At 44.3% G+C, this 15,496-nt stretch overlaps 1 protein-coding gene across 3 annotated transcripts in view; it reads left to right on the top strand.

Annotated features, from left to right (window-relative positions):
• LOC147706804 (calpain-1 catalytic subunit-like) overlaps positions 1-15,496 on the top strand; it is an 815,105-nt gene that overhangs the window by 154,967 nt on the left and 644,642 nt on the right. For all 3 annotated transcript variants that reach the window (XM_086925934.1, XM_086925935.1, XM_086925933.1), the window contains exon 3: positions 12,321-12,439. In XM_086925934.1, coding sequence (XP_086782060.1) covers positions 12,321-12,439 — 119 coding nt within the window. The remainder of the gene's footprint in view (positions 1-12,320; positions 12,440-15,496) is intronic.

The following is a 15,496-nucleotide window of genomic DNA, read 5'->3' as shown; positions in this document are numbered from 1 at the left end:
TAAATCGATAACAAAGCGATAAACAGGCGGTTTTGAAGGATCAGTACGTTTAAGAATGGGCAGTACAGGGCTGTTGCACACGTTTCCCCGAGTCTCTTCAATGACGTCTTTCTCGATCAGATCATAAATGATCGCTAACAGTGCTCGTTCACCATCAAGGGAGATACGATATTGGGGAATACGTGGCAACCGCACATTAGATTTCAACTGAACAACATAAGGGGAGATGTCAAGTAGGCCCACATCGTTGGGACCTGTCGCCCACAAAGACGCAGGAAGAGAACTCAATTCCGGTGGAAGCTTGTCGAGAGACAAGTACATGGGAGAGACAACCCTCTCTCCCAACGTAAGCTTTACACCCGCAGGAGAACAATACAAAGTCGCATACAAACGTTTGAGCAAATCCAGACCCAAAAGATTTTCACCACAACCCGTGGTTAAAATCAACGGAGCTTCGAGCTCACGAGGCCCAATTTTAAGGGGCAAAGGGCGCGAAACTGGATTGCTAACGGGGGCGCCAGAGAATCCAACGGAAACATTTGTTAAGCCAGACAAAGGTGCGCCAGGGAGTTTCGAATGCTTAATGGAACTTTTCGCTGCACCAGTGTCCAACAGAAAAGGCTCAACGACGCCCGATGTAGCAACTGCGACGTAAGGCCCTCTCTGATCAACCGGAACTGATACCACTCCCTCTCCTTGTCTATGGCTGTCCTAGTAATTACTGTCGTCAGTTCCCTGATCGACGTAATAATCGTCTACATTGTACTGCCCAGATCGTCCTTGCGACGATCCACGTTGATCAAAACAATTATCGGAATTTGATGAATTATCTGAGCGATCATTCTGAGCTCCACGACCTCTACCACGTGGTGCCTGCTGCGAACCACCACGACCTCCTCTCGATGAGTTACCACTATTACGTTCGTTTAGAACAGGACAATTGAATTTAATGTGACCCTCTTGTCTACAATAAGCACATTGATTGTACCCTAACGAGGATCTTTGGGAAGAGGAATCATTACGAGTTTGGGATCTGTTCGATTGCGGCTGTGATCTATTTTGTTGCGAATGATTCTGATTCGAACGTGGAGGATACGCTTGCTGGAGCAACACTTTAGTTTTTAGTTCTTTCGTCTTTTTATCAGCACGGTCATTCTCTTCTTTCTCTCTGTTCTCATAATATTGTGCCGTAGCCAATATCTGAGCTGAGGTAGAAACGGCCCATGCACTTTCCGAATTCTTCAATTTATTGCTCAAATCGGGCAATAAGTTCGAAACAAATTTATCCACGAACAACCTTTGACCACCCTCAGTGCTCATATCCTGACCACTATGGTCGATGAATGCCTCCTCGAACCTCGTAAAGAAGTCGGAAACACTCTCGTCCTTCTTTTGCTTACAAGCTGACAATTTATCCCAATTTACCCTCATAGCTGGCATAAGAGTTTTCATTAATGTTATAATTCTTTGAGGAAGATCAACAATCAACTGGTCGGGTTTAGTAGCAGCCGCTTGTCCGGCGTCTGCCGCTACAATGGCAGCCCAAGCACCACCGAATTCATTCGGATGGTTTTCATGACGAATCTTAGCCCATACCGGTTGCGGTACGACATTGCCGAACAACATATCGATATCGGCAAGATTCATTACCGTAGCATCTACGAGCTGCAATAATTCTTTGTAATACCCTGTAGGATTTTTGCGTGGGTCAGGCAAAGATTGCTTCACCTGTAACACTTCTGAGCGTTTCCATGGGAGATGTATCCATACTCTCTGGAAAAACGGCAGGATCGGGGGGTTAGCTGCAGGATTACCTGGCATCCAAACTGGCGGAACTTCACGCATAGGAAATTGACCAGACTCATCTGGCTGTCTTTCGACATCCTCAACAAACAAGGCTTGAGGTATAGGAGTGGGACGAAAAGATAGCAACCGTTCAACGGCTCGTCGAACGTTGGTATCCACTATCAGTCCAGTCGAAAACTGAAGCTGTAAATCAGACAACGCGGTCATTGTCAGGTGCGTCGGCCGATATCTGATCACGAAGGACCTTACACATTTCTTCGAACACAAATCTCTGGGTTGGTATATTGAACTGACAAAACGTGTCGAGTACAATACGAGGTGGATTTCTAAGGGGGTGCGTCATCCAACCCATCGCCATATTATATAGCGAAGCACGTTCCCTATTACCTGGAAGCTGACTACGTCTCTGAGGACCATCTGAACCAGCGGACCCAAGAACAGGTCCGAGCGAATGAAAGAAGCTAGCCGCAAGAGGAGAATTACGACTACGAGTAGAGGGAGAAGTATAGGACACAGGACTAACAAGTGAAGGAGTAGAAACAGAAACAACAACAGGGGTTAATAGAGCAGGAGCAGTAGCGTGAGCAGGAGTATGTGGAAGCGGAGGAGCAGTAGGGATAGCAACAGACGAAGGAGCAGGAACAGTCGGAAGAACGGGTGCAGGTTGAGGAACAGGCAAAGGAAGAATAGGTGCAGGAACAGGTACAGGGGGAATCACAGGGGCTGTGGTACCCTGTACGTACGGAGGTGGCGATTTCATAAGATAGGACATTAAAGGATCCTCAACTGCCTCATCCTTCTTTTCCGACTCCGTAGGCAAAACAGGATAGCACTTATCTATAGTCATACGCTGTAATCTGTCAAACACTTCCTTTTCCCTAACCTCCTTATCATGCTGGAACTGCTCTGCTTTCTTTACAATGGTACCAGCACTATCTCTCTGATTTCGCTTAGTCTGTCTGATTTCTTTCTGTCGGGCTTCTTTACGCCACAACCGAAAGGCATCAAACATGGCCGGCCTTGACTTTTTCGCAAACAATTTAACCTCTAGATTATCTAAGATCGGGGCCTCGAAGCTACCATGTGGTGGCCAGCGAAGGTCACCGTCCTTCTTCGTGTATTTAATCCAGTAATCATTAAAAGTAATCGGGCCTAGCCCATATTTGCTGTACAGTTCATAAGTGGGAGTTCCAACCGGAGGTATCGGACACGAGTCCTCCAGTCGGGAATCCGTACCACAAGGTCTGAAACAACTAAACAAAGTACTGCGACCAGGCATCTTGCACACTAGCCGAGTTTCACAAACTTCAAGGGTTACGGGATTTACCAAGTCCCAGCAAAGAACAAAACCCTCGGTTTTTGGCGGCTGCAGTCGTCAAACAACACAACAAAGTACCAAGAACTACAAATGCAATGGAACCATGCAACCACTAAGTAACCACAACCAAGAACTCTGGGAGCGACCCACAAATACTTAACTCAAAGATCAATGGCGTCTCCAGGAAGGCCCGTCAATCGTCTCGCTCTACCAAGGTCTACCCCAGGCGCCAAAACAGGTCTACAGTCAGGGCAGCAGTCCGTCGCAGCCGTCAGGAGGCGGGAATCTTCGCGGGAAAAGTCTTCGGGCCACTTGTTTCGACAACAGGATCGATGAAGCGGAGTGCACCTTCCCTCGGAGATTTCACACGAAGTTCCTCACGATCGTCGGGCTTGGACCGGTACCACTGATGCAGCCCCACGTTGGGCGCCAACTGAAGGACTGGGTTCTTTAAGACCCAGCGGTGCCAGGGCACAACACCTGAAACCTTCGTGGGTAACCTGCTCCGGCGTACGAATGACAGAGACACGGGACACTTCCTTCGGCGTCAAAGATTCAAGGTTTATTTGCTGCAGGGAACACAGATATCACGACAAGTACAACTCGTGCAACTTGGGGAGACTGCTTCAAATTGGTTCTGTGGATCGCTCCTTTTATACAGTTTTTACCCATAGGACAACATGGTACACAAAGGTTTACAACCCGGTTCCCACCATTATCCCCCAGAGGGGTCGCTTTGGTCACTTTGATACACATGAGGTCCGGAACACAAGTGCGGAAACATTTGGCGGTTCCCAACTGTAAAAACCCATCTTCCCAACATTAGTGCATTCCAATCGGCAGTAAAACAGATCGAAATAGGAACAAGGACAGGTGCAGAGGAAGACGGAGACAGTGGGGAGATCGGAAAGGGTGTAAAAGGGGAGGTATCGGGAAACACGAGATACAGGCATCAAAGGGACGTGCCTAATGAGATGCACGGCTGAGACAATAAACCGGCACGGCGAGATGAGTCTCGAGCGGGGCCATCTGTCTTACAGTATCACCCCCCTCGTCATAAAGACACTTACAAAGGACATGTGTCTTCCGCAAATATCTTGGGAGTCCCAGGGTTGCGAAGCGGACAGCGTTCGTTCGCTGGCTACTTGAGGGCAAGAGACAAAATGGATGCCGTATCTAAGATGGAACCCGTGGGTACAGATGAAAAACCCACATACCAAACAAACGGTTTAAGTTAGCACAGCGAAACTGCGCACACTTACTAAACTCGTCATTTGCGGTTCATAGATACCAGACTCGACCATATTCGTGCGAGTCGAAAACACCACTTACAATTGTCACGGAACCTCAATACTGGCTGTGCACGATTGACGTCACTGCGTCGTATACGTCAATCCCCCATAATGAGGGTATTGAAGCCCTAGAATGGAATCTCTTGAACAGCGATTTGGAGGAATTTCAGAGAATATTCATCATGGAATTAATGTAATTCGCATTATATTACAGTTATTTTGAGTGGCAGGGAAGAATTTTCAATCAGTGCAATGGAACTTCGATGGGCTTTGGGGGGCGCCCTCTTATGCCAATACATATATGTGAACATTTGAAACAGACCATATTCTGGAGAACCCCTTGTGGAGTGAAGGCCTCATAGTCTTCAAAAGATTTATTGATGACATTTTCCTCATCTGGCAAGGTTCACAACAAAAATTGGAAGAAAACATTAAGACACTGAATACTGTGAATGAACGTATAAAATTCACCCATTACATCAACAAAGAAACCATTGTATTCCTTGATGTACAATTACTGATGCAGAATAACAAGATCAGCACCAAAGTTCATATAAAAAAAACTGATAGGAATTCTAGCTTTCATCCAGTACCACTAAAAAAACACCTACCAACTTCACAATATATCAGATTGAAAAGGATCACAACGGACAGTGCTGATTTAGAAGACTCCTTGAGAGAACAAACGGAAAAATAACGACAACAGGGTTATCCACAAGACATTATTGACTCATCTTTGGCAAATGTTTCCACACAATCCAGAGAAATGTTGTTGAAAGGAAAAACTAAAAATCAAGAGCAAAAAACTGTATGTGTGCTGAAATATTCCGTTGAATCAAGCAGGATAAAACGTATTATTAACAATCATTGGCAACGGATTCAATCAGAACCAGACCTCATTGGTTTGTATCACAATAAAGTGACATTTGTGTTTCAAAGATCCAGAAATTTAAAAGAACTTCTTAATGTCCCTAACAAAGTGGATGTTAAATGGCGAGGTATGTTGAGGTGTCCATCGTAGTAATGTTATAACTGGCAACAAGATAACACATCCAACTAAAGGTTATCAAATTTAAATACATCACACAAGCACATGTGATACCATGAATTACATCTACATGATTAAATGCCCCTCTAACATATGTGGGTCAAACGGAACGTAAATTGAAAATCCGCATCACGGAACACAAAAGTAATATAAGATTAGTCAACAAAAAATCAACAATAGCTAACCACTGGAATGAAGCAAAACACCACATTTCTCAACTACGCTTCATGGTTTTGGAGAGTTCACCGTAGCACCATGACAGGGATCCCACTAAGCAAAGATTAAGAGCCGAATATTTTTGGATTCAAAAATTAAATTCTACCCTTCGTATGGGGTTAAATGACCGGATAGAATATTCGTGTTTTCTGTAATACCAGGTCTTCTGAACTGCACATTGACTATAGACTGATTCTGTATTCCTCATGATAATGAACATTTAATGTTGATCTCGTGCTTATTTACCTCAAGTTGTTTTGAACGTTCACGACGGTTTTACACACACACAAAGTAATGGCAATTGTTTATTCATTTTATGATTGTGCTTGAATACAACTTTATTGATTTACTTAGAGTGCCCACTTCCGCATGAATCCGACACACTCGTATCACATGATTAGTGTATTTTGTGTTTCCCGTATTCCTATTGGTTTTCACCCCGATCACATGATCACTGTCAGTCCGTTTTTGACTTTTTTATTTTGCGCGTAAATCCACTTCCCCTATGCTTGCATCTCGAGAAGAGTATAGACACGGAGTGTTCCAGTGCGCTGTAAGTTATATTTACCCGTTTATCAGTAACGTTACCTACTGTGTGCGCTTCAGCACACAATATAGACACTCGCCCACAAGTTTGATTACCACGCATGTCTTGCATTTTGACAAAACCAATTTGTGTATTACTACCTCTGCACGTCGCCTCTGCCGAGCACTTAGTTTAAACAATTCACCTCCCTATTCACGCTATGATTTTAAATGATGTTTTCACTATATTCATGTTGGGCACGTATCTTGATTGTACTGTTGGTATGTATTGTTTAGTGGATAGAGTGAACAGGTCCTGTTTCATTTCTTTACCGGCCCCTGACGAAGGGTCCTGCTTTGTTGACCCGAAATGCATTGGGTACAGATGAAAAACTGTGAACCATTTTGATTAATTGCGACATAAGATGTTGATTATGCCAGCATATGAAATTTAATCTGAACATGGAATTGAATTAAGCTCTTTGATTGGAGTACGAACATTGAATTAAATAAATTTGAACTTTGTGAAGAAACCCAGTGTTTCATGAGAGATTGTGCGCACATTTTTAGTGGGTAGGTGACCCTCCCCACATCACGTTTGGACATTTAAAGGCACGGGCAGACACCGTGCGACAAATGAGTGCCAAAATAAAACAGATTTAATGAATTGATCAATTGAAGAGAACAAACGAGTGCACAGGGATAATACTAATTGCTATTCCACTCTATTGCAATCCAAAGTATTCCACTGTATGCTATTTAACTGTATTCTGCTACACTCCACTCTCCTCCACTCTATATAAAAGTCTACTCCACTTTATGGCACTCCACAACACTCTACTCCACTCTATCCCTATACAGTCTACGATCCAACTCTATATACACTCCATCGTGAAACACTTTTCTAAGCTCCATTCTACTGTACGAGACCACACCCTGAATTATAACAGTTTACTACCTATGCTAAGCCACTCCACTACATGTCGCTCTAATCTAGGAAACGCCACTCCACTTTACGAGACTTACCTGACTCTCCACTACTGTGCAACAGTCTACGTAGATCCACTGTTTGACACACTACTGTCCTCTATGCAGCCCCAATCTACAACACCGTATGCCACTCTCTGACACTTCACTCTGGTCTATACCCCTACATTTCAGTGTACACCACAGTACTCTACTGTATGCCACTGTACAACACTGTTGAACTCTAACGCTTTGTGATACTCTAGTTCACTATACAACACTATTAGCAACTCTTTGTATGCCACTGCACCCCATATTACTTCACTTTACTCTGACACAGGACTCCACTCTACTCCACTATTCCACTCTGCACCACTCCAATTTGTGTTGCTTTAATCCATTGTACTCTATAACACTGTAAGCCAATACACTGTACCACACTACAATACTGTACTGTACATCACTCCACTCTACAAAACCCAACTAGACTATGTGCCTTTTTACTCTACAACAATCTACAACACTTTCCAATACTCACCTCTGCACTCTACTGTATAACACAGTAGTCCAATCTATGAGTCTTCACTCTACTGTATGCTATGCCAGTCTACTCTACTGCATTCCACACCACTAAAGTCAATCAATCAATAAACTTTATTTTTGGTCAACAGACCTTAAGAGTGCAAAATGCATAGGCATAAATTAAGTCATACCTTTAGCCAATCTTATGCCCAAATATTCAAAGCTACGAAACCGCTCTATGCGAGTGTTGTTTAGGGTTAATCGTCCTTTAAAAGATTTATTGAGGTTTAGTATCATGAGTTTTGTCTTAGTATTATTTATTTTTAGACCCCTCTCATCGCAGAAAGCCTTGAATTGGTCTATTGGCATCTGGAGCCCCTTGGGAGTTTTAGAAACAAGGAGCCTATCATCCGTAGAGAGAAGCGTGGCAATCTTTATATTCCCTTATGAGGGAGCATCAGCAGGAATTTAAGCTAAGGAGTTCACAACTTGGTTGATATAGAGGGAAAATAATGTAGGGGCCAAGACAAAGCCTTGCCGGACCCTCTGTTGACATTAATGGGGTATGTGACTTGGCCCTGATTCCCTAAGCGCACCCTGGCATAGTTGCTTCATGATGACGACCAACTAATGCAAGGATCTCCAGAGGAATTCCTGTGTTTCTCAACACCACCCAAAGATTTCCAGGAGGCTCAAGATCCAATGCGGACTTCAGATCTATGAAGCAAGCATATAGGTTCCCCTAGCCCAATACCACCACCTTCCAGTAAAGATGAATAAATCTAAAAATCTGATCGATTTTCCCAGTTTTTTATCGAAATCTAGCTTGGAAATGCGACAGTATATTACTCTCAGCCATCCAGTCCTGGATTCTCACTAGGAGAGTATGGTGAATACCTTCTGAATACTGTCTATTAAACTGATAGTCCTGTAGTTAGTTGTATTATTTTTATCGCCTTTTTTAAAAACTGGAATAACCTCTGCTCCCTTCCATGAGTCTGGAATTCGGCCACCCCCTGAAATAGCATTAAAAATTGCCAGCATATATAATAGACAAATTCCTTTTATTGAGCCAAAGCAGGTCCCGGAGCTTTAGAGGGTACAATGGATTCAATTGAAATGTATATTTCCTCCTTGGTGAAAATGACCCTCGCTGGGTTTGGGGGTAAATTTAAAAGTATATTTAATAGTAGTAGGGTGGAGGCACCAAAGTGCTTCTGCCTATCCCCAACTGTAATATTATTAGCTAGCACAGGTTGATTTCTTAAATTACCCCTCCCTACAAGAATCCAAAATTTTCTGAAATCTTTAAGGGAGCACGCCTCCCCAATTTGCTTTGGCATAAACATTGGGGTTAAGCTCCATGTTTACTGAAGAATACATATATTGTGGGATTGGACCAGCTGTACCTAATGAGATAGGCAACATTTGCTTCTAATTCCGGCCATTCCAAGAGATTAGTTTAAGCGAGTGATGGCTTATAGGCAACTGGAGTAAAGATTGAAGACTGGTATCCACTCCCTTTTCCTCATGGGCGCGTGCTGCGCTAAAGTTGGTGTTAATGCTTTGTGTTACTTCTTTAAAGATGTTTTGCACAAGGGCTGTTATTGGAGGGTTTATGCAAGGCGAGGGGCACTAGTTTTAATAGACATAAGTGCCGAGCAGAGCTGTAGTCAATCAATATCCGCTGGGGCAGTGGGTGATGGAAATGGCCTTTTGAGTGGCAAATTGGAGTTAATCAAAGGGGTAAAAATTGCCAACTGCCTCTTAAATTGGATATTTGGCTTGTCTGAAGGAAGACCTACAAAGCAATAAGATTATGCATTAAACTCCCATCAGGTAAAGTCAGCTCTATGGCGTCTGTTGAGTTATTAGCTAAAGCACATCTCCTTGCATGTTGAATGTCTGCACTGATCATGGACCTACAACCTCTAATGTGCCTGATCCAATGAATAGATTTCTTTTGGAGGAATTCCTCATTCTTATGTCTTGTGGGATGATTACATTTAGGAACATTAATCATGTAGAATTGATGATGCTGAGTGACGAGGGGGGTAGAAGGTCCTGCCTAGTGATGTGGCATATCCAGCTTCGCTACTTCTCTAGGTGGAGATTGTGGATATCTGTGTGTTGATTCATATGTTGTTTGTACCTGGCATACCACCCACTACATCTCCAACCCTTCGTGCTGTACAGCTACTGGACCGGGACTTATAGTTGATATGTGCTCGGAACCAGGTTCTATGCCTTGACCATTTGATTTCCCAAGTCTATCTATGAATGAGCCCAGTTAGTGCTCCAATTTTAGTTTCCAGGGCACAAACCTCCTTATGTAAGTCAGATACGGAGCTGGAAGCTTCAAAATCAATTAAAACTGCATCAATGAGTGGGGAGGTACTCCCTTTGTTACCTTTCACCCTTTCATCTTGGTCCACAATGGGAAGTGCTAGTTTCTTGCAGATCTTGCAGGGGTAACAATAAAGTACTGCATAGAAGCCCAGCAGCGGGTGTTAATGGGTCAATGGTTATATTTTGTGAATCATCCAAGGGAATTACTGGCCCTCCCGGGGCTGGTTACCATTACCAATGTTCACCTTTCTAAACATGCTGGGTATGTGCCCTTCTTTAGCAAAGTTCCATTTACTGTCATGGCCTTGGAATTAGTCTCAGCGCCAGTAGCAGTTGGAGCCAGTAATCCCTCACATTTGGCCAATAAGTTGTGAATGCGATCGAGGACATTGCTCCCCTTTGCAGGGTTCTACATCTTCTTTGATTTCTTGGATGCTTCATGTACTCCACCAGCCCCTGCCACCCCCTCCACAACCTTCCTTTTCCTCATGGAGCCTCCAACAAACCTTAGAAAAGACAGAAGGAGAGATGCAAAGGAAGTAGACGAACTACCAGGCTAAGGCACCCTATGGGAGGATGCAAATAACGCCCTGATTGGACTTCAGTAGGCACAATACCTTAAGTAAGTCTCCATTTTACAGGACTTAGGGGGAGAGAAAACAAGCCCCTAAGCCAATGCAACCAATGGGGAAGAACTAGCGGAGCACTAGTTAGGCTGCAGTACGCTCAGTACCTTGAATGGAACTCCGAAACGTAAAAATTAGAGGGTTGGCCCAGCCTCTTCTGGGGGCAGACAGTGCCCACCCTTGGCCTGGGCTTTGCTTGGGCACTGCGAGAGTGCTCTAGTGACTTTACCGCGTGTCGGGGTTAGTTCTACCCCCATGTGACGTGCGCAAAGCACTGGGGTACTGCGTCTCACCCCAGCAGGACCACAACAGCAGAACAAGTCAGTGGGGCCCAGAGAAACGGCATTGCAGGTCAGTGAGAGGCCTCCAATGGCCCAGAGAAGTGTACCGTTCTGCAGGAGTGCTCCGCCACCTTTAAGGCATGTCAAGATTAGCTCGGCCCCCTCGTGACTTGCGCAAAGCAGTGGGGTCCAAGTCTCACCCCAGCAGGACGGCAACAGCAGAACAGGTCGGTGGGGCCTCCGATGGCCCAGAGAAACAGCAGTGCAGGTCAGTGAGGGGCCTCCAATGGCCCAGAGAAGTGTACCGTGCTGCAGGAGTGCTCCGGCGCCTTTAAGGCGTGTCAAGATTAGCTCGGCCCCCTCGTGACATGCGCAAAGCAGTGGGGTCCACGTCTCACCCCAGCAGGACGGCAACAGCAGAACAGGTCGGTGGGGCCTCCGATGGCCCAGAGAAACAGCAGTGCAAGTCAGTGAGGGGCCGTCAATGGTCCAGAGAAGCCTTCCGCGCTGCGGGAGTGCTCCGGCGCCTTTACGGTATGTCGGGGTTAGCTGAGCTCCTCTCCCTCATGATATGAACGAATTGCTGGGGGACCACGTCCCACCCCAGCACGACGGCAGCGCCAGAACAAGATGGTGGGGCCTCAGATGGCTCAGAGAAGGGGCAGTACAGGTTAGTGAGGGGCCTCCAATGGTCCAGCGAAGCGTCTACGACACTCCATTCCACTCTGAGAAACTTTACTACACTGGACACTACCCCACTCTAGTGCACTGCATTATACTCCACTCTAATACGCTTTATCCCACTCTATGCCACTGTACCATACTCTGCTCTACACCACTCCTCTGTCCAACACTCTACTCTATTGTAGAAATTCACTGTAAAAAACAAAGGTTACAGTAACATTATAGTTAAGTGTAATAAAAAAGATTGTTTTTTTTTAAACCGTAGAAAATTACTGAAAAAAACTAAGGTTAAAATATCGTTATGGTTGGGTGAATTTGTCACTGACAATATCAACGTTTTGAACTAAATAAAACAAAGAAATTCACCAGTTATAGTTAACAGTGCTAAGTATAATTTGCGCCACTGCCATGCACTGCTTATGACCTCACATATGACATCACTAGTAGCATGTTCCACGGCATCATTTATGACATCACTGATGAAATCTCAAATTACATTATTTCACTGGTGAGACCTGTTGACTGCCGATGCTTGTCATTACTCAAGTACAGGATTAATTACAAGTTACGAGTGTGAGTTTGTTAAAAAAGTCACTCTATGGTGCAGCGATTGATTTTGTTTGAAGTCCTCAACACCTTGTTTTCTTCATTAACATCTTCTAATGCACATTTCCGCTTGTGTTGTAGCTGATTGCTGGTTTCTGTCTGCCATTGGATGCCTCACCCTCAATGAAGAGCTTCTGCATCGTGTGGTCCCTCATGGGCAGGGATTCCAGGACGGTTATGCTGGCATCTTTCACTTCCAGGTACCGGGTTAGAGAGCAAGGCATTGTGAGCCAAGGAAGTGTAGTGTAGTTCCTATTTTCCCAATATGCTCTGCGCATTAGAATAACATAAACAGCAGTGTAGACGTAGGACTGAAGTCACCTAAGTCTCTACTGACTATGTTAGACTTAATTAGTTTTGCCAGCTAGCTCAGAGGTCACTAGAAACTTTCTCGAATGAGCAGAGAGGAATGAACTTCCCTTATTAGACAAAAAGGGCTAATGGCGCTACACTTGGGAAAATTTCCATCTACCATGGACCAGCTAACCTGGGTCCATGACGGATCCAAATACTGCAGACTATGTGGGAGTAAAAAGGAGGACTTTATCCATCTTGTCTGCATTTGCCCGAATTTATCCCATGCACGAGGCATCCTTTTAAAAAAAGCCATGAACTTCAGAGGTATAATAACGTGCAGATCGGCGATCATGGCAACCCTAAATCCAACTGACACTCCATTGAATTGCCTACTTATAAAGTTCCTTCTGGCTCATACACACGCTCTGAAATGTAACCCTGTGCCCTGCTTAGAAAAGGGAAATAGGAAGGCTGACTTTGCGGTAGAGGGCTCTCCCGAACATAACACAGAACAATACTAGAACATTGGGAGGAACACTTATATGGCCCAACAAATGCTTTCGATCAGCTTTAAAATTGTACATTGTGTATATTAAAATGACCAAAATTAAAAAAAAATACTTGCACTGGAAACGGAAAGTTTTACGATTCAGAGAAACAGAATGTAGACAAACACTAAATGTTTTATTTATAGCACTTGATTTTATGAAATGTATTTTTATGGTTTTAATTAACTGAAACAATAAACTTTTCTTACCCCCAAAAGTGCCGGTGGGACCCACCAGTAATCAGCACTGCACACATGACCATCAGATAGGAACATGAACTTTCACTGCTTAGTTAATCGGAAATCCTTGCAGGCCAGACATCAAACAAGACTTTATACGTCATTGACAGACAACATTTTAATGCATGCTTAGCATAGGTAAGAACGATGTCTGTAGCAGCTACATTTACCCTAGGGCAAAAGGTTAAAGCTTTCACACTGTCCATACTTACCTTATCAATATTTTTGCTATAGTGTTATAATGTCATGATATCAAAAACTCAGTTTATTGGTCCTAAACCATTTGTTGGTCTTTGACCAGTTCCAGAGTGATCCTAAGGTTTGGATTTGTGGGGCTGTGTTCAGGTGGGGGTACAGTTGACAAGAGATATTTCTTTGAGGACCAGGCGGACAAGCTATTTTTTACAGTCCTTTGCTGATCCAAAAAGAATCCTCTTTGAGTCTGAGGTGTAAATGGGGCAGGCGTTCCATAAAGGGGGAACCCTGAGCATGTGAGTATTTATTATCAAATTGCTTGGGTCTGTAAAATTGGTGAACACAAACGCCCACTTTTCTTTGAGGTGGGAGAGAAGAACTCTTCTTGACACACTACATATTTTACCTTTCCTAGCCAGTTTGCTAACAGAGGGAACAGTCTTCATGGAGGAGGAGTTGGGCAGTGTTGTAGATGACCTAAGTAAAGTTGTGAGATGACTCCCTGCCCTCCCGGACACCGAGTCACAGTTCTGAGCTTCCTTTTACAGATCATTGTTTTCAGCTATGGGAGTCTAATTGAATTCGTGCTACAACTCCCATAATGCATCAGATTATTAAATACACACTCATGACTGGAGCACGGCATTCTTAGATGGCATAATGTCATCTTGTAATATTATTATTACAGAAGTTGTGCCTGTAATTTGTGAAGGAAAACTGCTTTCTGGTTCTTGTACGACTGGCGATTGGACTTGTAGGTACCATACAGGTATGTGATGAGTTGTGATGGAGCAGACAGACCAGCTGTTTTGCCTAAAACGGGTGGTGTTTCTTAGCTATGGTGCTGTTCATGTCATCCACTTCTCCACCAGTGGAACCCTGTAGAGAGGATGTAACATGGAAGGTTGGTGTATGAAAACCACAGTTGGAGACGGACTAAGCGCCTTTCTGGCTGCTCCTGGTGGGGCTGTATTACTACTGTACTATTGATCTACAATAAATACTCCTGAAACATTTCAACCAGCTTGGAGGGATTAGTACAATTTTATGGTGACGAGGACCTCCAAGAATCTGCGAGTGCTACCTCTAAAGCATCCAAATTTCAAGTTTGGAGTATCAGAGTACCTACTCTCAAGTTGAAACTACTCCTCAATCTACAGCTGCGTTTAATCTACACACTGGCACACTTCAGCCCCACCTGTGACCTCACATCAGTCGCCCTCTATGCAAAAGTGCCAGTTCCAGTCTCAACACAGCTCAAGTCTCTGCCTGCTGTTCGTACAGTGTCTCAAAAGGTCTGTCCTTGCTACACATGCAGCACTTCAACAAGCAAGGTAAAGGTGTGCTAAGGTAACCAAGAACAAGTTCATCTATACCTACAACAAGTGACATTTTTACATGCTGGACAGCATTTTAGCAAACAAGCGACATTTTTACATGCTGTTCCTACAGCGTCTCTTGTGCTCTGTGAAGGTTTTCAATCAACCTATGATCTTCAAGTGTGCATCTGAAGAAAATCAGCCCAGATTACAACCGATGCCCAGGCTGCTGGCACAAGACGCCTCTTAGTTCCCATCTTGAACAGTTACCAAATAAAGAGACAGGCGCTGGAAGCAGGGACGCAAGAACAGAGTTTTATTTCTCATGAGGAGAGCCTGTCATTTCAGACACGCACACAGTGTCTTCAAGAGGTGCTCTAAAAGTCTTACTGAGGTTTCGTCTTTTATACACAGGTTTATGATGCACAAGCATTCCTTATTGCAATAAAGACACTTTGAAGTACGCAAAGGCATGTTTGGAATCCCAGCTTCAGGCCCATTCCCATACCAGTCGCTCAGATGTCATTCCCTCTCCCGAATGTAACAAGTGATTGTAATCTTGCAGCCGGACATTCCAACAGGACACGAGGGCGAGAGGGGGTGATTCAGATCAAAGGTTGGGCGGGCGATAAGATCGGGCACTTCGGTTGGTGTATCAC

The sequence above is a fragment of the Lissotriton vulgaris genome, chromosome 6 (assembly GCF_964263255.1).
Source record: "Lissotriton vulgaris chromosome 6, aLisVul1.2, whole genome shotgun sequence".
Taxonomy (NCBI): Eukaryota; Metazoa; Chordata; class Amphibia; order Caudata; family Salamandridae; genus Lissotriton; species Lissotriton vulgaris.
This window is presented reverse-complemented; position numbering and strand designations above follow the sequence as displayed.